Here is a 23,088-nt window from a genome sequence, read left to right as displayed (position 1 = left end):
TTAAGATTTGATATCCCTTAAGATTTGTTTCACTTAGTTATTGTTCTGAGTGTTTTGAGAAACTATTGGCAATTTTTTTGAGAAGGATGGAGGAAGAGAGCACTTGGATATATTTTTGAGTTATGTCATGATATCCATTTTCTGAAATGGTATGGTATTTAGGGATGGACATCTGTTTGAACATAGACTCATTTCTTTCTGCACATTAAGGTGCCAACCAGTTAAGAATAAACTAGGAATTTTTTGTAAACTTTTTATTCCATTTGTAAACAGACTTTAGTAGCTCACCCAACGTGGCAACATGTTTTTGTTCACACAATTCATTATTTGTCTTGCTGGATATTTTAAGCTGTTAAATCATTATAGAACTTGGGTTTTGATGTAGAAAGGATTGTAGAAGCTGTTTTCATAGCAGTAACAATGGCAATGACTTCAATTAGACCAGTGATAATCTGTAGTAATAGAGAATTATTCTTTATCCAGGTTCAGCAGGCTTTCAGTTAACCATACCAACAGGCCAGAACAAACAATCTGCTTTCATTATCACCGGACACCTCTATATGAGTAATCAAATCAAATAGCAAGAGGGCTAGCAATGTGCACGTCTACCCCTGGGAACAGTGGGGACGTGCTTGTCATCTAAATCAGCAGTCCTTTCATGGGATTCACAGGTCAAACTATTTTCACTCTAATCCGAAAAAGTTATTTGCCTCTTTCACTCGTTCTCTCACAAGACTGCTTGCTGTATGTACCTTGGAATACAACAATAATAATTAATATCATAATAAAATAAGATCCTGTGGTGAAAGGTGAGCACCATTGTGATTTCCCTTTCCTCTTGCCAGTTAACCGCCCATTAAGGGCATATTCTCTGTCTTTAGACTGAAGTCCTGTTAAGGCTCTGTTAATTTAAGTGCCAAGGATTTGACTTAACCTAAATGAAGCATGGTTTAGGAGGAAGAAGGATAGGCGGAAGTCAAAAAAATAGGCGGGGAAAGGATTGAGGATTCAAAATATATTGAACATTTATTCATTTAACCATTACTTACTGAGCACTTACTATGTACCAGGCGCTCTTCTAGTCACTAGGGATATTAGACCAACATTTCTGCCCTCGTGGAGCTTCCGTTCTTGCGAGGGTCCAGTGGCTGAGCAGTGAGAGAACAGGGATGGGGTGGCAGGTGAGGGCAGAAAGGCGGGGCAGGTTGTTTGGGGCCTTGCAGAATGTTTGTAAGGACTTGGTGTCTCCTCTGAGCTGGGGGGCGTTTAGTCATGGCTTCATCTCCATCCTCTCATTAGTGTCCATGATTTGTGTTTTTGTCAGGGAGCCATTATTCATCAAACCACCTGTCAGTATCTAGAATCCTAAATGTAATGGTTCTTGAATGTTTTTGTTTGGGGAGAAATAACATATTTTTACTAGCCTCCGAATGAAAGCTGTATGAAAGTCAGTTGCTATATTCCTAAAAATGTGCAGTCTCTGCTTTTGTATTTCATAAAATAGTGTACCATTTCAGTGAAACAGAACTGTTTGTTCTGCATGTTTTTTGTTGCTGCATTAATTTTGTAATAGTTTTTTTACTTGGGCTATTGTACTTAATGTATGATTTTTTAAAAGTTGTGTTGGTTAATTGTATTGTGCTGGGCTCTGTGTTCAAGGCTGTCTTTTTTGTGCTTATGCATGTATCTGATGCTTCTTTGTGCTGACGATGGTAATTGTACTTTCCAGCCATCATTTCTCAGTCATGAAAATCAATTTTTTTTTTTTGTAAATGGTTAAATGCAGCCAAAATTCTGTTGTGTTTTGTTCTCGATTAGCATCTTCTAAAGTTTTAAAGAGCATGTGTGAGAATTTCTACAAGTATTCAAAGCCCAAGAAAATTCGAGTATGTGTGGGCACCTGGAACGTGAATGGCGGGAAGCAGTTTCGCAGCATAGCTTTTAAGAATCAGACCCTCACTGACTGGCTTCTCGATGCACCCAAGTTAGCTGGCATCCAGGAGTTTCAAGGTTGGCTTTTTATAATACAGATTTAATTAATTAACCCTGACTGTGATTTATTAATCCAGAAAACAAATGTGGCACTTCACAGTATGCGTTACCTTTTAAAAGAAACTGGGATTTATACATTTGAAGACCAACATTCTTATAGATCAAATCTGTTCAAATCTTAGGTCTTTTGTATTCCTAGACCTTTATCTACTACTTCATAAGAAAACATGGTAAAATAAAAAATCCTTTTCTTTGTTATTTGAGTCTCAGGAAATTGGATCCATACATAAATTGATATCTTTAAGGTAACTACACGTATAAGAAAAACTAGTTCCGTTTTTATTCTTTAGACTGATACAAAGCAAGCTTATTTTATGATTGATAATTTTTCAAATTTAATATGTTCTATTTTTCAAATACAGTCCTTTATTTGCCAAGATAAGAAATAGGGTGGATCATGAGCAGTTTTACAAGACTTGTTTTGACGTTCGTTGGCCCTTTATACTAACCAGCACTGATTTCATCCTTGTAAAGACTTGTCATCCAGTTGGGTACTCTGCCACCAAGCTCTTAATAGCCAGAACCAAACATTAAGCTGAGGATGCTTGTATTAAGATTTTAACTAGAATCATGGATTTGAGGCCTTCTTTGTTCTAGTCAACTTTAATTCCTTTTTCAAATGGTACACATTTACCAAGTGTTATTTATGAAGGTGATGTACATAGGAAATACTGTGAGATGCAGATTTTCCTTTTTTAGTTGTCTTTAATCAGGCACACCTTAAACCCTGGGAATTTCCCTAAACTTTTTTTTTTTTTCGTAAACTTTTATTAAAGTGCCCCTTTTCATTTACATTGAACCTAACTTGAAACTGTTGTTGTAGTAGTAATAATAACAATAATAAAATAACAGCTAATACTACAATTCTAACTACTTTACATCTATTCATTTAATCCTTATAACAGACCTAATACACCGTCACTATTATTATTCCAATTTCACAGATGAGAAACTGAGACACAGTAAGAGAAGTGACCTGCCCAAGGTCATTCAGCTAGTAGTGACACAGCCAGGATTTGAACTCAGGCAGTTTGGTTCCACAGTTGGGCCACTGCATTTTATTTGTGAACTTGGGCAAGTTGCTTAGGTTCTCCAAAGCTTCAGTTTCCTGTCTTTAAATAAAAGGCAAATATAATCTGTCTCATAAGGTGTTTGTGTAGTTAATGAGAAGATTTGTCTATAAGGCTTGCACATAATAGCAGTCAATAAATTTTTTTTTTCTCAGTATTTGTTCATAGTATTTATAAGTTCTTTCTCTAGCTATTTATCCTCATTTCTGAATGCTTGGGACACCCAAAGTACCCTGGGGTTGCTTATCTAAAGCAGCTCTGTTCTCTTTTGGTCTTGTCAGCTATGAGAGAGCTAATGGCTAGAACAGAGGGGTTAGTCTGAGCCCCTGACTCTTCTCATTTTCCTAGACTGCTTCCACTTAGGAATCTTCAAATTTAAGTGTAAAAAATCCCTCTCAACTGTTCCCTCTAATTTGAGACTGTTACTCAACCACTTTATTATTTGTACCCTTTCTGAAAAATTTCTTTCCCTCTCCATTTTGAGTCACTTTAGCCTTTGAGAAGCGGCTTGTTTCTCTGCTCTCCATGGTACAAACTTTAGCAAGAATTCTTTCAAAATGATTTCTGAAAGGACTTAAGGATCTTCAAGAATAACAGTCTTAGATAGGCAAACTTAGATCACCTAAATAGAAACTAAATGGAATGTAATTTTGTCCCCCTCAGGGGGTTTTGCCTTTAATTTGAATTTGGTTAAACTTGAAACACAAAAATGGACTTTTATGAGGTCTGACGTTGATCTTATTTGTGTTGAGGGGGTAAGGGGAGTTGCCATCTAACTAAGGCCATCTCATAAAAGTCTCTCCTGGATGCTTCATTGTAGATAAAAGAAGTAAACCAACTGATATATTTGCCATTGGTTTTGAGGAAATGGTAGAGTTGAATGCTGGAAACATTGTGAATGCAAGGTAAGCCAGCCAGGTAACACACAGGGAAACTTTCTAGTTGATGGACATGGGGAGCAGATAACTAAGTACTTGTTACAAGGATAGATTGAGAGAATATATGTGAAGATGCTTTTTAAACTATAAAATAGCAGTTCTCAAACTTTTTGGTTTCAGGTCTTTCTACACTCTTAAATATATTGAAAATCTTAAAGAACTTTTATTTATGTGAGTTTTATCTCTTGCTTTGTATCACATTAGAAATTAAAAATGAAAAATTTAAAACATTTAATTCATTTTAAAATAAGAATGATAATAAACTCATTATGTGTTAACATAAATAACACATTTTCTTCCTGAAAAGTAGCTATTTTCCAAAACAAAAATTTACTGAGAAGGATGGCATTGATAGTTTTGCAAATGTCTTTAGAATCTGGCTTAAGACGGCTGTATTCTCACATCTACTTCTGCATTAGTCTGTTGCAATATGTTGTTTTGGTTGAATTATATGAAGAACATCACATAAATATGTAGCTGGAAACCAAAATATCTTAATAGCCTTTTCAGATCATTTCTTCTCTGATACCACTTAACAAATAGTTTCCCTAAGGTTAGTTGCAGTGTGGAATCTGAAACCATAGCGATGACCTTTTTGTGCTCAATTATATTAAAACATTGGTCTATCTTTTACCCTTGCATGATTTTGAAACATCATGTGTTGGTCATTTGGAACATATTAGTTCACTGAGTTATGTAGATCTTCCAAATTTTGACACATTTCATTATACAATATTAAACATTATATTGGTTAATTTCATCACTCATCAGCAAATTCTTCAAGTATGTGGAAGCTGTCAAGATCAGAGTAGCAGATACAGGTTTATCAAGATTCTCATTTTTGCTTGAAAACATAAATTTTATCATTGGAAAGAGATGCTCGTTTTTTTTCCCTTGAAAACACAGACTTGGCTGAAAAACTGTTTGCCAAATAATCTAAATCTGAATAACCATAGTCTGTCACTCGTTCTTTCTTATATTCTATGAAAAAAGGGGCATTTCAACTCTGAACTGAAACTATCAGGTGCTTTTCTCTGAAACAACCATGGTGTATGCATTCAGTATGCAGCAGAAGTGCTTGATGTGTATTGCCCATTCATCACACAGAATACTATAAAGATGGGACTCAAGGATTGAGCTTTGACAGAATTAATAATGTTTACTGCTTCATCAGGATATTCTTAGGTGAAATGGCATTTTTTTAAACTGTGAGCTCATGGGGGTAAAGATTATAAGGAATACTAGTACAGTTTGGTGCCTGGATTCCTGCTAAGACATCAGCACTTCTACTTATTGTTTTTGCACCATCATGCAAATGTCAATACAGTGAAAAAGACAATCTCTTAGCGATAGTAGGGAGACAGTTTCGACCTCATGGGTTTTAGGGATCCCCAGGGATGTTCCCCGACCAAGCAGAGAACTGATGTTCTGAAGTGTTATTACAAATACAGATTATTTTAGTGAAATTGAAAGCTTAAGTGTTGTATTTTAAGAAATGATGCTTGCTTTAAAAGTTGAGTAGTTGCCCATCTTTTGTGACTTTTTTTTTTTTTTAAAGAATCTTTTTCTTTTTTTAACTTTATTTATTTATTTTATTTTTGGCTGCGTTGGGTCTTTGTTGCTGAGCACGGGCTTTCCTCTAGTTGCGGCGAGCGGGGGCTACTCTTTGTTGCGGTGCGTGGGCTTCTCATCACGGTGGCTTCTCTTGTTGCGGAGCACGGGCTCTAGGCGTGCAGGCTTCAGTAGTTGTGGCTCGCGGGCTATAGAGCGCAGTCTCAGTAGTTGTGGTGCACGGGCCTAGTTGCTCCACGGCATGTGGGATCTTCCCAGACCAGGGCTCGAACCCGTGTCCCCTGCATTGGCAGGCGGATTCTTAACCCACTGTGCCCCCAGGAAAGTCCTCTTTTGTGACTTTTTAAAAAAGATTTTCAGAATAAAATTATGGGCTGAAATAGTATGGTATAGTCATCAGTCTTGAAAATGACAACTTTCTTCTTAGCTAAAGTGAACAACAGTTTATACAGGGAAGTAGAGAAGAATTCCGACTTCATTCATTTTGCTGTTTGACTCTTCCCTGAAAATACAGATTCAGGTCTTAGAACATATTCTTAGGGCTCCCAGTACCAAACACATTGTTCAGTTGTTGGTCTAAGTAGAGATTAATCAAATTATTCTTTAATGAAAATGGTGATTATTCATTCATATATTTAACCAATATCTACAGAGCACCTACCCTAAGTGCTAAAGATACATCAATGAATAAAACAGACAAATATCCCTACCTGTGTGGACCTTCTTTTCTAGTGGAGGAGACAGACAATAAACAACTCGAATAAGTAAGTTATATAGCATGTTAGAAGACGGTAAGGGCAACCGAAAGTAGATAGATAGAGGTCAGGGGATCGGGCATGTGGAGGTGGGGAGGTGTGTGTGGTTTGGAATGGAGTGATCAGGGTTCATTGAGAGAGCTGAAGAAAGGGATGAAAGCTGTCGTTCTGTTTTCAGAATCCAAGTCTTAGTGGTGGGGTTAGTAGGGAATCCGTGCTCTGAATTTGTATTTTGGAGGCAGTATGGCATAGTGTTAGATAGATTAGATGTGTGGATGTGAGGTCGTATTCTGGCTTACCGTTTATCGTTTGTATGACCTGGAACTACGAGAAGACTGTTTTTGCTCGCCATTGGAGGTTCTTGGGCACAAACTCAATACTCTGAAAATGTATAAAGAGAAAGACTCCAGCATTTTTGCTACCTTCTTTATACAAACTGTGTTTCAGAGTAACTGAATAGTTGATAAGAGAGAAGTTGTTTATAGAAGAATTCCAACTTATTACAAATGCCCATGCAATGCTGAAATTATGAAGCCAACATGTTGTAACCCCTAATGAAATAATGGATCTAGGCAATGATCATCAGTCGATGTTAAAACCTTAGAAGAAGGATCAGTGGAGGAACTTTTTATTACAACGAGTCAATTGTCACGGTCCTAACAGCCTATCAGGTGTAATATCACAGAGATTAGTTCCTGCTATGATGCAAGGGTGACTATACCACCTGTGAGGTTATTTTTGCCAAAACAAATCAATAAAATTGAATGTTTCTCAATCAAGCTTCTAGAGTAACCAGTTTAAAACAAACCTGACAGAGGGACAAGGTACCATGAAGACACATCAGACAAATCCAGACTGTTAAACATTTTACAGACAAATAGCCCAGCTTCTTAAAAAATCAATAGCGTTAAAAAGAGGGTCGGGTGAGCTGAGAGACTGCTAAAGATTAATAGAGATTAAGAGACAAGCAAATGCAATGTGTGGACCTTATTTGGACCCTGTTTTAAAGAAACCAACTGTAAGAAGAGTTTTTTTTAGATAATTAGGGAAATTTAAATATGAACTGAGTATTAGATGATATTAAGGAATCGTTAATATTTGAGTGTGATAACAGCATTGTGACTACGCAAAAATGAAAATGTCCTGTTGCATTAGAGGTGCATACCAAAGTGTTTCTGGGTGAAATGGCCTATGTCTCAGATTTGGGTTAAAATATTCCAGGTTTAAAAAAAGGGGAGGGGGTATGGAAGAAGAATGATTGGCAAAATGTTGATAATTGTTGAAGCTGGATAATGGGTATATGGTGGTTTATTTTATGATTATCTCTTTTTTGTGGATGTTTAAAATTTTCCATAATAAGTTTTTTTAAAGATATTATAACCCATAAAAATAAGAAAAGGTGGCGGGGAATGTATCTGGAAGCATGTTCTTCTCTGTTATCCCAGTGAATACTAAGGAAAAAATAAAGTGTACAAGCTTGAGATTACTCACATGGTGAGCACTCATTTAATCAGTAAGCTCATATTTTCTTTGTAAGGGAGTAATAGGATAGACTTTGAAGTGTGGGCGTTCTTTTGGCTAAATTTTGGGTTTTCCTTTTTAAAGGAAACAAACAAAAAAGCCCAGCCTGCATAAAGACTTCACTGTTGGTGTGGATTTCGTGATGTCATAGTTTTATTAAATGTGGGCATATAAAGGTATAATTGACAACTGTCTTATAAAACAGGCTATATTACTGTCACCATCTTTTTGAAGATTCCCTTTTTAATATTTTCTGGTAGCACAACAAATCAGAAGCTCTGGGCCGTGGAACTTCAGAAGACCATCTCCAGAGACAACAAGTATGTGCTGCTAGCCTCCGAGCAGTTGGTGGGCGTCTGTCTATTTGTTTTTATCAGACCACAGCATGCTCCGTTCATCAGGTCAGTAAACAGATCTCTCTCCTAAGGCTACTTCCTAACATCAGATAATAAAAAGGCCTGGCGTGTTTGTGGCTTCAGAGAAACACTTGTTCATGGTTCTTGTTTTTAAATGTGCTTTTTTTTTTTAATTGAAATATAGTTGATTTACAATGTTGTGTTAGTTTCAGGTGTACAGTAAAGTGATTCAGTTATACATTTGTATATATATCTATTCTTTTACAGATTCTTTTCCCTAATAGGTTGTTATAAAATATTGAGTATAGTCTCCTGTACTATACAGTAGGTCCTTGTTGGTTATGTTTTATTTTATTTTATTATTAAAAAAAATTTTTATTGGGGTATAATTTGCAATGTTGTGTTAGTTTCAGGTGTACAGAAAAGTGAATCAGTTATACATATATACATATATCCACTCTTTTTTAGCTTCTTTTCCCATATAGGCCATTACAGAGTATTGAGTAGAGCTCCCTGTGCTATACACTAGGCCCTTATTAGTTATTTATTTTATATATAGTAGTGTGTATATGTTAATCCCAGACTCTTAATTTATCCCTCCCACTACCCCCCTTCTCCTTTGGTGACCATAAATTTGTGTTCTGTGTCTGTGGGTCTATTTCTGTTTTGTAAATAAGTTCATTTGCTTATAAGTGATATGGTATTTGTCTTTCTCTGACTTCTTTCACTTAGTATGACAATCTCTAGGTCTATTCATGTTGCCGCAAATGGCATTATTTCATTCTTTTTTGTGGCTGAGTAGTATTCCATTGTATACATATATACCACATCTTCTTTTCTTTTTTTTTTTTTGTTTATAAAGTAGTACTTACTCTTTTTTTTAAAACTTTTCTGAAGATTTAAATTTATTTATTTAAAATTTATTTATTTATTTATTTATTTATTTATGGCTGCATTGGGTCTTTGTTGCGGTGCACGGGCTTCTCATTGTGGTGGCTTCTCTTGTTGCGGAGCACAGGTGCATGGGCTTCAGTAGTTGTGGCACGCAGGCTCAGTAGTTGTGGCATACAGGCTTAGTTGCTCTGCGGCATGTGAGATCTTCCTGGACCAGGTCTCGAACCCGTGTCCCCTGCATTGGCAGGCGGATTCTTAACCACTGCGCCACCAGGGAAGTCCCTGTACCACATCTTCTTTATCCATTCATCTGTGGATGGACATTTAGGTTGCTTCCATATCTTGACTATTGTAAATAGTGCTGCAATGAACATTGGGGTGCATGTGTCTTTTAGAATTATAGTTTTCTCCCAATATATGCCCAGGAGTGGGATCCCTGGATCATATGGTAACTCTATTTAAATGTGTTCTTGAGTAAAGAATCACTAATAGTTTCACTGTACTCTTTCACAGGCTTGCCCTCTAAGTGCCCCACAATGTGTAATGTTATAATTATGTAACAGGCATTCCTATTTTCTTATGCACATGGAACTATTGGAATTTCTGATCTTTGATTTAGAATTCTTCCTTTTAAAGGGATGTTGCAGTTGATACTGTGAAGACTGGAATGGGAGGTGCAACTGGAAATAAGGGAGCGGTCGCAATACGAATGCTGTTCCACACCACAAGCCTCTGCTTCGTCTGCAGCCACTTTGCTGCAGGACAATCGCAAGTCAAAGAACGAAATGAAGATTTTGTGGAAATAGCACGGAAGTTGAGTTTTCCAATGGTAAATTCTTGCTGCTTGTTTTTGAAGAGGAAGCTTTGAAATGTGTTTCAGTTTACCCCAAATTCTATATCAGTTTTTGAAAATTTAAGATAGTTCCTAGAAATGTCAGCAGTGTTCACCTAAATATTAGGTACTTCATGTGTAATTACTGTGGGGTTAAATAAATTGGGCATGGCAGGGGTGAGGCAAAGAAAAAGTTGTAAAACATTTTTTTAATTGATTGTTCAAAATTCTCTCTCTTTGCTTCCAGGGAAGGATGCTGTTCTCCCATGACTACGTATTTTGGTGTGGTGATTTCAACTACCGAATCGATCTTCCTAATGAAGAAGTGAAAGAGCTCATAAGACAGCAAAATTGGGATTCTCTTATAGCAGGAGATCAGCTTATCAACCAGAAAAATGCTGGACAGGTAGATACATACTTAAGATACTTGCATTGGGAAGAAGGGGACCTTTGATTATGAAAACATACTCTCCTTAAAGTGTTACTTTTTTTTTTTTTTTTTTTTTAACCTCTTGGAGTCTCTTTATACTTAGTAAATATATATCTGTAGTTTAACAGATAGAAAATTGCCTTCTCTTTTAAAAAAAGAAAAGGAAATGAAAACTCATAATAATTTACAGGAGGAAAAATACATTGTGTCTCCATAGATTCACTTTCAAGTAGAAGAATATGCATTTTTTCTTTCAGTAATACTGAATTTAGAATCTTACTTGTCAGGGCTAGAGCTTTTTGGCTTTAAGATCCTATGGCTTTAAGATTGCTTTATTTTGATGTTGTTGTTTCTCATATCATCTGCCTTTTTGAGACTTAATTCTAAAAACTTGTGACCACAAAAGTTGGAAGAATTTATTTAGAAAAAATTTTTTTAAGAAGAGGTGATTGAAGGCACTTGATATGGTATCTTTCTGGTCATCAGACTTAAATTCTGATGGATACCATGTAACCTTCTTAGGCCCCAATTCCTCATTTGAGAATAAGACATCAAACTATTTGATTTCCAAAATCCCATACAGTTCTAAATGTGTCATGTAGCTCAAAAGTCTGGTGGAATTCCATTGTTCACGTTTTTGTACTTTGCTTAATCAAATGTCAAGCAAGTGGCATGATAAAGCCCACGTCTTGGGTTATTTTTTCTTAAGCTCTGTTCCATTCAGTTAGAAGTGTTCATCAGAGGCACATAGATTTCATGAGTCTCCAGCGCATAATAGACATTTAATGCATGGCTGCCTGAATGAAAACAGAACGTTTTTGCCTTTTCGAATAACTTACTTTATGTATGTTTATTTTAGATTTTTAGAGGATTTTTAGAAGGAAAAGTAACCTTTGCTCCAACATATAAATATGATTTGTTTTCTGATGACTACGACACCAGTGAAAAGTGCCGCACCCCTGCATGGACAGACCGTGTCCTCTGGAGAAGAAGGAAATGGCCTTTTGATAGATCAGGTTGGGAAAGTTGGGAAATGGACTTCTTCATTTAAATGAGCTAGTGCAAATTTTACAAGGAAGAAGGGGATGATATAAATATCAAATAAGGCGAGGAGGACTACTTTTTTTTTTTCAACACAGGTTATCTAGAATAAAATAAATTCAATTTAAATATAAAACTTAAAAAAAATTCTCAGACCTGCTTGTAATACTTTAATTTTTCAATCTATTTTCTTTCAGTGATGTAGTGTCATACAAAGAGAAGCAGGGAAACATTTTTACGGAATTGTCAACTGAATGCTAATTAAGATTTCTAATTTGAATAACTCAAGTGGTTTGCAGATATTTTGAACTGCTACTTGTCTGTTCGATTATTTTTGAAACACTATCTGGTCACAGGCCTTTAAGTAGCCTCAGAGTAAAGGCTCATCTTAATTTTAACTAAGTAAAGCATAACATGATAACCTCACCAAGAAACCTTTTTAACTTAACGGTGTCTAGGCTTCCTGCCTGTTAGCAAGTGTGTCTGGCTTCGCAGCCTCAGACAACTGAAGCCAGTGAAATGAAGGAGCTCCACATGATCGGTCGTGCTCAGGTGGCTTCTCTTATGTTTTGTTTTATTCTGACTGCAGCTGAAGATTTAGATCTCCTAAATGCTAGTTTTCAAGATGGAAGCAAAATCCTCTACACGTGGACTCCTGGCACTTTGCTGCACTACGGAAGGGCCGAGCTGAAGACTTCTGACCATAGGTTTAAACAGTCTCTGTATTCCTAATCGTGCTTGAAATTTATTTGAAATGCATCCTTCCTTAAACGTTCCTAACACATCTTCCTTCCTTTATGCCTAAGGCCTGTCGTTGCCCTGATTGATATCGATATATTTGAAGTGGAAGCTGAAGAGAGGCAAAGCATTTATAAAGAAGTAATTGCCGTTCAGGGTCCACCAGATGGTACGGTGTTGGTCTCAATCAAAAGTTCTCTACCAGAAAATAATTTTTTCGATGATGCTTTGATTGATGAACTTCTGCAACAGTTTACAAATTTTGGTGAAGTTATACTCATAAGGTAAGTAAAATATTTATTGTCCAAAAGCAGCTCATGATTTGTAAATATTTTCTGTGTTAGAAATCACTTTATTTAGTATTTGAATAGCATATGAGTATTTGTATTTCCGAACTAAAGGCGAATCATACTATAGAAATATTATTCAAAGAGCTCATAGGTTTTGAAACTGGACTTGCTACTTAGAAAGTTTAAAGTTGAGTAGTAAAAATTTATATGAACAATTGACAAGAATAGGTACATGTTTAGATGTGTTCTGTCAAGATTCCTATACGCTATAACATGTAAGCCCTACGGAAGAATGAACATGTGATTGCTATTTCATTTTTTTAAGGAGTGATAGGAGTAAAGCGGAGTGACTTTTCTGCCCTCAGTTTAAGAAATTTGATGTTTTCTGTAATTTTAAGTCGTTTAATTTCCATCTGGTGGAGGAGCAGCCCTGCCAGGTGAATAGTCAGGAGTCATTCTTTCCCGTCTTGGTTTCCATCACTGACTTAACCATCTGCCTTTTGCAGAACCAGATGCCTCTTGTGTGGTTTAAAAAAACGGTCTATTCCAAATGCCCAGCAATCTTGAGAGACTGAATAACATGTATTGAATTCCATAGGGAAGAGGTACTATCAAATTCCTTTCTGTGGTGTTCATCTGTTTATTTAGGGATGTTTTATAGCTATTTAGTGGGCAAATCTCTATATTAGGTGCTGTGGCAGAGCAGAGGACAAATGGAAGACCCAATTCCTGTTTGGAATCTAGTCAAGATCAGCATGTGTGTAATGGCTTTCCTAGATGCTAAACAGAATACTCCACAGAATGAAGATGGGATAGTTTCTTCCGGAGTGAGAAGCATGCCTGGGAAACCTTACTCTCCTTTCTGAGAGTAAATGGGCAAATAAGAGGAAATTGTGTTTAGACTTAACCTGAAATCGTTTGACAAAGATCTACCCCAGAGGTTTAAAATGAAACAAAAAGTGTCTAGAGATCTTAAGACTCTAGCAAGTACATGGTGAAATCTCCAGATGACAGGAAGCTTTGCCAAGCGCAGAAATGCCAAACCACCGGGAGCGTCACACGGACTGCGTGAGTGGGCAGCACAGTGGCAGATAAGTGTCCTCTTGAGCAAGTTCAAATACTGCACTGGGCTGGACAGAACCCAGAGTGTGCATAAGGGACGGAAGACTGATGCAGGAAAAGGACCTGTCTGCCTTTATCCTGGTCTCTAAAGAACTTGGTGTTAAATTAGAGCTGAAAACTTTCCCCAAAATGCTTCTTATCATTGGAAAAAGCATTGGTAACAAAACAAGGCATTATCCTAGCATTATAAACCCGTGCCGTGCCTCCTCACCTGGAATATTCTGGTTGTTACACCTTAGACAACCAAGTTAGAGTAGAAAAAGCAGACGATGAAAGCAAACAAGGACAGGACTACTGTCACTGGTAGGCTAAACGGATCATCACCTTTTGCTCTGGAATGAGGCAACCATTAGGGAATGAGTGAAGTCTTTATATGTAAGTACGAGAGCCCCTGGAAATGTAGATGGGGCAAATTTAGATACTTATATCAATTGGGGGAAAAGTCTAGAAGCTTTTATCCTCGTGAGTGAAAAAAAGGAAGAAAATATAGCTTCTAAAAGGTCCTACATAAATCCATGGATATCAGAACCAGAATCTCTTGTTAAAGTTCAAAATGTATAGGGGGCACATTGCCAGGTAAGGATAGGACCAAGAAATTAGCCCTGCCACATGGCCACAAACACTTTGGTACCACTGTCAGAGAACAAATAGGGTTTGGCGTGGGGGAGAGTGGTGCAGCGTAAATGCAGCCTTTTGATAGTGATTAAAACCTTTGGAGGACGGATCTGGTCCATTGCCAACGATTTGAAAAAGATCCCCTTCATAGTCTTTAGGTAGGAATGATGTCCCTGTGTCTTTCAAATGACAGCATCCTGCAATTTAGTAACTTTATGCCAAAGAAATTGAGTCTCTTACCTATGTTTTGTGTGTATGTGGGTATGTACGCATGTACATGTTTTACTGTCTCTCATCTGAAAAATCTGCAAGGATTTCTGAACTTGATTTATACAGTTGGGAGTAGTTCAACTGGTAAAATTGTTTCTGTAAATAAGACTGATAATGTTATAATTTGTTTTTTTTTTTCATGATAACATTATTACGTATCAGTGACCATCTCCTTCAGAGCTTGTTCCAGTGTCCTTTTTATTTTTCCTTTTGGGGATTTCTTATTTCAAAACTATAAACTTAGAATTATAGCACAGGCCTTTGAAGTCTCAAGAGAGTTAAATGGCTGTCATTGAATAAAAACAAGGACCATAATCTAAGGCTCCTTGGGGCCAGTCTGATTGATTGACTGATACCAATTTTTTTTTTTTTTTTTTTTTTTTTTTTTTTGTGACAACTCCCTGTCTTCTTTCTTGGTCAAAGGGAATTTGCTTCAGGAAAGTCACTGAGACAGTGAAAATACATAATACTGGACTACAGGGTCAGGAGACTTGGGTCCTAGCCCTGTATTTTATTCTCATAGGGTCACTTTGAACAAGCCACTTCACCTCTGGCCCTTTTTCTCCTTGTCCATGAGATGAAGGATTGGATTATCAGGGGTCACAATTGGAGGTCCAACGGTCCATTTCTTCTGGCAGGCTGTTTTATTAACAGAGTATTTGAAAGAAATTTGAATTTGAATGCTTTTAGGGAAAGAGTGCCCTCTCCAGGTCACCGCTGGCCCTGCTGCTCTCGCTCTTACATTTTTACTTCCTGGCCTCTATAAGCCCTTGTTAATCAATAATCATTGGACTAGTCATGGGGCTAGTTATACCTTAGGTATTAATTATGTTTTTTTTATTGTTTGTTTTTCCCTTCCTTAAAGATTTGTAGAAGATAAAATGTGGGTTACATTTTTGGAGGGAAGCTCTGCCTTGAGTGTTCTGAGCCTGAATGGTAAAGAGGTAAGGTAGCATTTGTTGAGTCTAAACCATTCTGTAATTAAGTGTCTGAAGATTTTATTTTTAGAGACATGCAGCAAATTATCTAAATGGATTTCCAGTTCAGGAGGATAAAAGACCTAGTGTTGTGCTTTAATATTTATCATTTAGACTAGATTTCAGACTAATTTAGGATAATTTTGGTCCCTCCCTAGAGATGTTAATCATTGATATAGACTAAGAAGAAAACATGTTTACTACCAAATTTTATTTTACTATATTTTCTTATATAAAACTTTAAAATTTTTAATTGGAATAGATATTCTGGCTCATCTATATAGTAGAAAAGATTTCTAGCAAATGGAAGGAAATGCTTTGTTTACAAGAAAACAAAGGAGGAATGTGCTCATTATTCCAAGGAACTTGTTTTATTGGCTTGGAGTGTGGTACCCAGGTCCCTTTTTCAAGCGTAGGTAAAATAATTCCCATAGATAACAAATCCATCCCATTGAGGCATTTTAGAAATTTGTAATTAGTGGAGATATTCCTAACCTGCAATTTGAAATGTCATTGATTGGGGGAAACTTACATCAATGTCCTGGAATAGTTTTACTCCTGTAAAGTGCTCTGTCTATTAGTTTTTTCTGAATGCTTTTAGACAAATCCTATATATCTAAGTATATGGTCACTAGATAGGATGGACTAAAATCCAGGCCTAATTTCTCCAACAGCAGGCAATGCGGTAAAGATTTACCTGAGCTTCCTCTTCTGTTACATAACTTCCACTTCCTTGGAGAAAAAGATTTCCATGTGTATATTGCTTTTGAAATAGATTTTGTAGGGTTTTGCTTGTTTTTCCCAAATGCATTAGTAATACACTCATGCAAAAGTAAATTAAGAAACACAGAAAAGTATGAAGAAATAATAAAGACCACTTGTGGTCCTAAACCTTCACATACGCATATATATATATTAAAACAAATGGGATTACATATACATGTACATATATATTAACAAAAATGAGATATAGATATCATGGACATCTTTCTATATGAACGAATATGTCATTTTTAATGACTGCATTAATTTTATTATGTGGATAAATACATAAATTTATTTAACCAAACTCCTATTAATAGACATCTAGGTTATTTCCAACTTTTAATTACTAAAACCAACATTCCAGGGAACCCCTGTGTACACTCTAACTTTGCATGCTTATCCTATTATTCCTTAGGATAAATTCTTAAATGTAAATTTGCTACGACAAAGATACTAACATATTAAATGTTGATACTTGTTGGCTAACTGCTCTTCAGAAGGAATGTATCTAGTTGTATTATGCCTCCGATTACCTAATATCCAACATTCTAATCAGTGTTGGATGTTTCTTAACTTTGACAGTCTGAAAAACTAGAAGTAGTATGTCACTTCTGTGTTAAGATTTTGATTGCTAGCTCTTTTCATTTATTGGTCATTTTGTACTTCTCTGGCGAGCTGTCTGTGACCTTAGCTCATTTTTCCCCTGGGGTATTCATTCATCTTTTGAAGCTCCCTTGATGTTAATCCCTTTTCATAATATGCTGCAGATATTCTTCCCAGTTTGCCTTATGACTTTGTTGTGTCTTCACCATATGGAAATTACTGCTCTTTAAATTTAGTTCTACCTTTGATATCTTAAAAAGTCCTTCCTTCTCCCATGGTGCTGTAAATATTTAAGAGCGGCTCTCAATTTGGCATTCTTTGTCAGCTCTTATTCCCTTTCTGAATATTTCTTTTGTCTTTCCCCTGATAATTCGCCTTGTTTGGTGTTTTCCTCCCTTCTTTTCAGCTCTGTTCCTCACCCTCAAGTCTAGTCATGTATGTTACGCTCTCTTAGAAAGGACCCGCCCTTAGCTCCCTTAAAAGGTTTTCAAAATTCTGAAAAAATAATGTTTTTGGAAAGTGCATAATAATGTTTGATTTATCCTTTTGAAGGTTAGACATTTCCAAACCTCTAGTCTATCTTTGTTAGTACCACTGTTTCAGCCCGAAATCTTCTAGACGCAAGTAGATCAATAGGAACACTTCCAATCCAGAGGAGAATCTGGAAAAAGTATATAGCGTAAGCAGGGCAAACCTAAAGGATGACCTTCTTGAGCGTTTTCTTTTCTGTCGTCTAAATTTCTTTCTTTTCATTTGGCTCTGATCTCTGCCAAGTGGATATTCTTGATGAAGTGCCTCTTAAATGGCCATTATAGTGACTGAGGCTTAAGAATACTTGTTGGTATTCTTTGGTGAATATATAAAGAATGCTGTTGACTTTAAAAAGTAACAAATGGCATATGAAGCCTGTTGCCAAGTTCTGAAATTTAATTGATTTGGTCTAATAAGTGCGTAACGAATTATTAATTCTTAGGACTCTGACTTCAAAGCTCAGGGTGGACACTAAATTCCTATTAAACACGGCTGTGCTGTTGAGGCCAGCAGCTTTCAACCTCCCCAGCCTGTGCCTTCAAAGAACTCTAATGTCAGTAGCACGTAAGGAAAGTATTTTTTTTAATACATCCACAGGACAGTGGAACTTGATTATAATATGTTGGTTGTTTTAGATTACACTTTTGTCTAAAAGCTTCTCAGATTTATAGGAAAGGCAGGGTGCCAGTTTCACAGATACCAGTCTTTGTGTTTTCAGAATGATTAACTTTTGTTGAAGATTTAAAATGGTCTTCAATTCTCTCAATATTCTTCTGACATTTGAAATGCTGAAACTACTTTGACAGTATAGCACCTTTCAAGACCATTATACCAAGTTAGGAAGGTCCAAATGAACAGGGAAAGTATTTTAAGGATTTTCTACTGTCCTTTCTTTAGTTGTCTCATGTAGGAACAATTATTTAATCTGTGAATCAAAATCATAGGAAGTATAAAATTATGTAGTGGAGTTGTCAGTGAATTTATATCTGGCCAGGGAAAGATACTTAACTGCAGCAAAGGAAACTTAAATCTGTGTGCATCCTAAGAAAGAAGACCTGAGATTTAGCAACACAGGCTTTTAAAGGGAGGATTGGGGACATTTGAAACTAGTTAAGGGAATTCCCAGGTTAGGACTCCGCGCTTCCACTGCAGGGGGTCCGGGTTCCATCCCTGGTCAGGGAACTAAGATCCCGCCAGCCGTGTGGAGCGGCCAAAAAAAACCCCCCAAAACTCAAAACCGAAACCCAAACCAAACCAAAACCCAAACCAAAACAAAACAAAACAAAAAATCAGTTAAAAATACAGTCTGTGTGAAATGATTATGTTGAATCGAGTCTAGCTGAATTAAGCCTATACTGTTGCTGTAGTATGACTGAGGCAGGCACTTTATTCCGAGATAGTGAATTTTCATGCAATGAATTTTTATTTTATATCTCTTTTACTCAACTAGTTATTGGGTCGGACTATAACTATTACTTTAAAGAGTCCAGACTGGATCAAAACTTTGGAAGAAGAAATGAGTTTAGAGAAAATCAGCGTCCCCTTGCCGTCCTCAACAAGCTCCACCCTGCTGGGTGAAGACGCGGAGGTCGCGGCCGACTTCGACATGGAAGGTCTGCTTGTTGAACACATTTACTGCTGTCCTTCAGGATGTTTCCTTCCCATCAGTAAAGTCTCAGTCTCCAAGTTTATCCTTCTCTTCCTTCTTGTAACACTGAGAGCAATATTAATGAGATTTTGTTTTGCATCGTATCGTGTGTCTTTTGCTTGTACCCAGACTTAAATGTATTTGCCATTCTGCCATGCAAAGGTCAAGACCTTTACAAATGTTAGTTTATGTCCTTGTGTCGTAAGAGCACAAAGTGGTATTTTTGGTGTGTGGTTTGGTCCCACTAATTGTAGTTAAGGTAGAAGAGTAGAAGCTCAATGTGCCGAAATGAGTTCAAAATAATTACTACAAAAGAAGATATATTGCTTTCTTTTTTTAAAATTTATTGAAGTATAGTTGACTTACAGTGTTGTATTAATTTCTACTGTACAGCAATGATTCAGTTATACACACACACACACACACACACACACACATATATATACATACATACATTCTTTTTCATATTCTTTTCCATTATGGTTTATCACGATATTGAATATAGTTCCCTGTGCTTTACAGTAGGACCTTGTTGTTTATCCATTCGACATATAATAGTTTGCATCTGCTAATCCCAAACTCCCAATCCATCCCTCCTCCACCCCCCTCCCCCTTGGCAACCACAAGTCTGTTCAAAAGAGGATATATTTCAAAGTGATTTTAAAAGATTCTCAAAGTGGCTAGGAACACATGCATTTGTAACTGAACCCAGCCATATAAATGTAATCATTTCAAGTTTGGAGTTCGGGACAGATTATCTCGATATAGTAATTTCCTTAAATGTGATTAAGAAATGCATTTGCTTTTTAATGCTATATATCTGCTATATTATTTTAGCATATTTTCCATTAAAATGCATACCTTAGTTTATAAAATGACAGTGCATCATATTGTGATACCCTGTATGTCTAGATAATGCATTTAAGAGTTGAACACCTCAGAAGATCATCTCATTTTCACATTTCACTGTTCATTTGTTTACTTGGTCCACACGTTTATGTAGTACCTTTCATGTGCCAGGTACATGCTAGGTGTTGGAAATTCAACAGATGTCATCCTTGCTCTCCCCATACTCGCAGCTCAGTTGGTGTTACAAACAAGTAAGCAGGCAATTGTAATCACGTGACACCAATGCACTAGTGAACGATGCTGCAGTAGTTCATGGGGCAGCTGCCTGACCTAGAGTTGGGAAGTCGGGAGAGTTCTCCCAGAGAAACTGAAATTAAGAGTCTATAGATTAAAGAGGATAGAAAGGCGTGAACCAGGAAGAAGGAATGTGCAGAGACCTCAGGGGACAAAAAGGATCTAAGTAGACGATGCAAGTATGCTTGTGCAGGAGGAGTGGGTGGGGATGGGAGGTGGATTTGGTTTTGAATATGTTGAGTCTGAGGTGTCTGTAGGGTCCATCAGGCCCAGATGTAGGCTGTGGGTGTGTGGGCCTGGCGCTCAGCAGAGAGCTCTGGGCCCACCAGGCAGCTCTGATGACAGTCTAAGGCCATGCGTTTTTATTAGCTTGGCCAGGAGGATGAGATAGAGACGGGAGAGGACTGGTCCTGGGATCAAACAGAAATGCAGACTTCAAGGACAGGCAGAAGAAGGCTGCCCATAAAAGGAAAATGAGAAGAAAGAACCAGAAATGTCAAAGAGCCAGGAGAATATAGCAGCTTAAAAATCAAGGAAAGAAAAGATAACAAGGGAGAGTGGTCTGTGGCAAGAAGGAGAAGTGAGCACCGCAGCCTGCCCTTTGGGTTTAGTCCCAGGGGAGGAAGCTGTCGGTGACATTCAGGAGAGTGATTTCAGTCGAGTGAAGAAGCCAGATGGTGGTAAATCGGGGTGTGGATGCAAGGCGAAGACGTGCAGAGAGTGTCTGTAGGCAACTCTTTACAGACGTTTGGCTAAGGCGGGGGAAAGAGAGGGGAAGGCAGCTGCTCCAGGGAGTGTTATTTGGAAATGGGGACGCTTGGGAACACTTAGTGCTGATGGAAAGGGCTGACGCCACTGGGGAGGGGCAGGGCAGAATGAGCGGCAGAGCACGGTCCCTGGGAAGACGGGGCTGGGCAGAACCCCACTGTTTCCATCCACAGATACCTGAGTGCCAACCACGTGGTTAGGCTCCAGCTGGGGGCCAGGTTGTTGAAGAGACGGGGTCCCATCTTAAGACTTCCCTTTTCTCTGTGAAGTTTAAGGAGTGGGGCAACTCATGGTTTCAGGAGAATCGAGAAGGTTCAAGATAAAGCTCCTGAGAAGGGGTCAGAGGGAGAGCCAGCCAGGAAATTGTGGAATTACCAGGCAGCCCCGGGAGCCCAGATGAGGCTGAAAACCACAGAGTCCACATGGCTTCAGTCCTCGGGGCCACGTGGTTGTCCCTGGCCGCAGCCCCCAGCAGCCCAGGCGCGCAGTTATGGAGAGGTTGGACGGCGGACTTGATGCAGGCGCGATGGAAGAGCAGTGCAGGAGGGGAACGGCCGAGGTGAGGAACCGGAGGATGTGAAGACAGTTGCAGAGACGCAAAATCAAAGGCCTGGATCCTGGTGAAGTCAAAAGAGGACAGAGTAACTGAGGGCGAGGGTGAAAGTCTGGGGAGTGGTGGTCAGAGTGCAGTGTTCTGAGTTCCCTGCTGCAGAGGTACTGCAGTTCCAAGGGGCATATGCGTCAGGAGTGGAGGAGAGCGTCAGCAGGGACAAGACATCAGGTTGTTGATGGGCTGACCACATGGACTTCCATGTCGCCCAGAAGGATGGTAGGACCCAACTTACCAGCTTGCTCTCTCCTTAGTCCTCGATGAATGGGGTTCAAGAGACCAGAAGGATGGAGGTTGGAGATTATGGCAGCAAGCGGGGCTTGAGGGTGCTACATAAATTCCTGACAGCACAGCCTCAAAGAAATAGGCCTTTTTGTTCAGGGTTGGAAGATTGAAGTTCTGCAGTTGGAATTGGGTTGCAAGGGGCACCCTGACCCCACTTTCCAACCCTAAGGAAGGAGGAGGTGAGGAGATCTCAGGGGAGAACCAACTTCCCCCTGTTGTGTGTATGTCAGGTTGGGGGAGTACAGGGGACAGAGTAGTGAGGAGACTTCTGGGGAAGGTGTGTGACTGCGTGAGAGCCTGTCTACTGCAAGGGCAGGACCTGAGTTGAGGGCACTGGGGAGCGGGCAGTTCCATTGGCGAGAAGGAAGGTTTGGAGGGAGAGCATTAAGCTTCCAAGTCAGCCAGCACTGAGACAGCTGCTCAGTGGAATATTGAAAGCTATGGAGTCAACCCAGCTCCAGGTGTGAAGTCACCACTGGCCTCCTGTTGCTCTGAAACAGAAGACTGTCTTCAATTACATTTCCTATAAGAGCGTTTGCGCTAATTCTACCTTTATACGTATAAAATTTTTATATATGCCCACATGCTTAACCTATATATGTTTGCAGTGTCATAATGTTAAACGTGTTTATTTTATGTATATAACCCCTTAAAGCCTAGATTGGTGAAAAAAAAAATCTCTGAGAAAGGTAACATGGTGGTAACTTGGCTGACCTTGCACTTTCTCAGGTGATGTTGATGACTACAGTGCTGAGGTAGAGGAAATCCTTCCTCAGCATCTCCAGCCATCTTCCAGTTCTGGCCTTGGCGCTTCCCCGAGTTCCTCACCCCGGACCAGTCCCTGCCAGTCACCCACCATATCGGAGGGGCCTGTGCCTTCCCTTCCCGTGAGACCAAGTCGAGCTCCATCAAGAACACCTGGGCACCCAGCTTCACAAAGTGTGTATCTTACCTAAAGTTTTGTATGACTTTCCCTGGCTGATGCATTTGATTTTAGATGGTTAAACCTCTGATGCCTTTACCTCTCCTTTGGAGACCCATTTTTGTTTTAACTTTCATATCCATAGGCTAAAGTGTAGCATGTTTTCTGTGCATGCAAAAGAGGAGACTTCGCAGATGGTAAGCCCTAGATGGAAAGGACACTCATCACTGGCACTAGACGAGAATTTTTCTTAGTTCTTTTTCTTTGTGGCCAGGCTTGTCCGTGTCTTATCATTGATGGTTTTTTATCGTTATAGTCAAAGCCCATAACTATTCAGGCT

The 23,088-nt window shown here is 38.4% G+C and overlaps 1 protein-coding gene across 8 annotated transcripts in view; it reads left to right on the top strand.

The window, feature by feature from the left end:
- The window catches only part of SYNJ1 (synaptojanin 1), an 85,933-nt gene that overhangs the window by 46,639 nt on the left and 16,206 nt on the right, over positions 1–23,088 (top strand). For all 8 annotated transcript variants that reach the window (XM_036850106.1, XM_036850107.1, XM_036850113.1 and 5 more), the window contains 11 exons: positions 1,819–2,010; positions 3,943–4,027; positions 8,169–8,309; positions 9,795–9,987; positions 10,238–10,396; positions 11,280–11,436; positions 12,051–12,168; positions 12,268–12,483; positions 15,362–15,440; positions 18,823–18,985; positions 22,556–22,765. In XM_036850106.1, coding sequence (XP_036706001.1) covers positions 1,819–2,010; positions 3,943–4,027; positions 8,169–8,309; positions 9,795–9,987; positions 10,238–10,396; positions 11,280–11,436; positions 12,051–12,168; positions 12,268–12,483; positions 15,362–15,440; positions 18,823–18,985; positions 22,556–22,765 — 1,713 coding nt within the window. The remainder of the gene's footprint in view (positions 1–1,818; positions 2,011–3,942; positions 4,028–8,168; positions 8,310–9,794; positions 9,988–10,237; positions 10,397–11,279; positions 11,437–12,050; positions 12,169–12,267; positions 12,484–15,361; positions 15,441–18,822; positions 18,986–22,555; positions 22,766–23,088) is intronic.

This window comes from Balaenoptera musculus, chromosome 4 (genome assembly GCF_009873245.2).
Source record: "Balaenoptera musculus isolate JJ_BM4_2016_0621 chromosome 4, mBalMus1.pri.v3, whole genome shotgun sequence".
NCBI lineage: Eukaryota > Metazoa > Chordata > Mammalia > Artiodactyla > Balaenopteridae > Balaenoptera > Balaenoptera musculus.
Note: the sequence above shows the minus strand (reverse complement) of the source record. Positions and strands in the feature narration are given on the sequence as shown.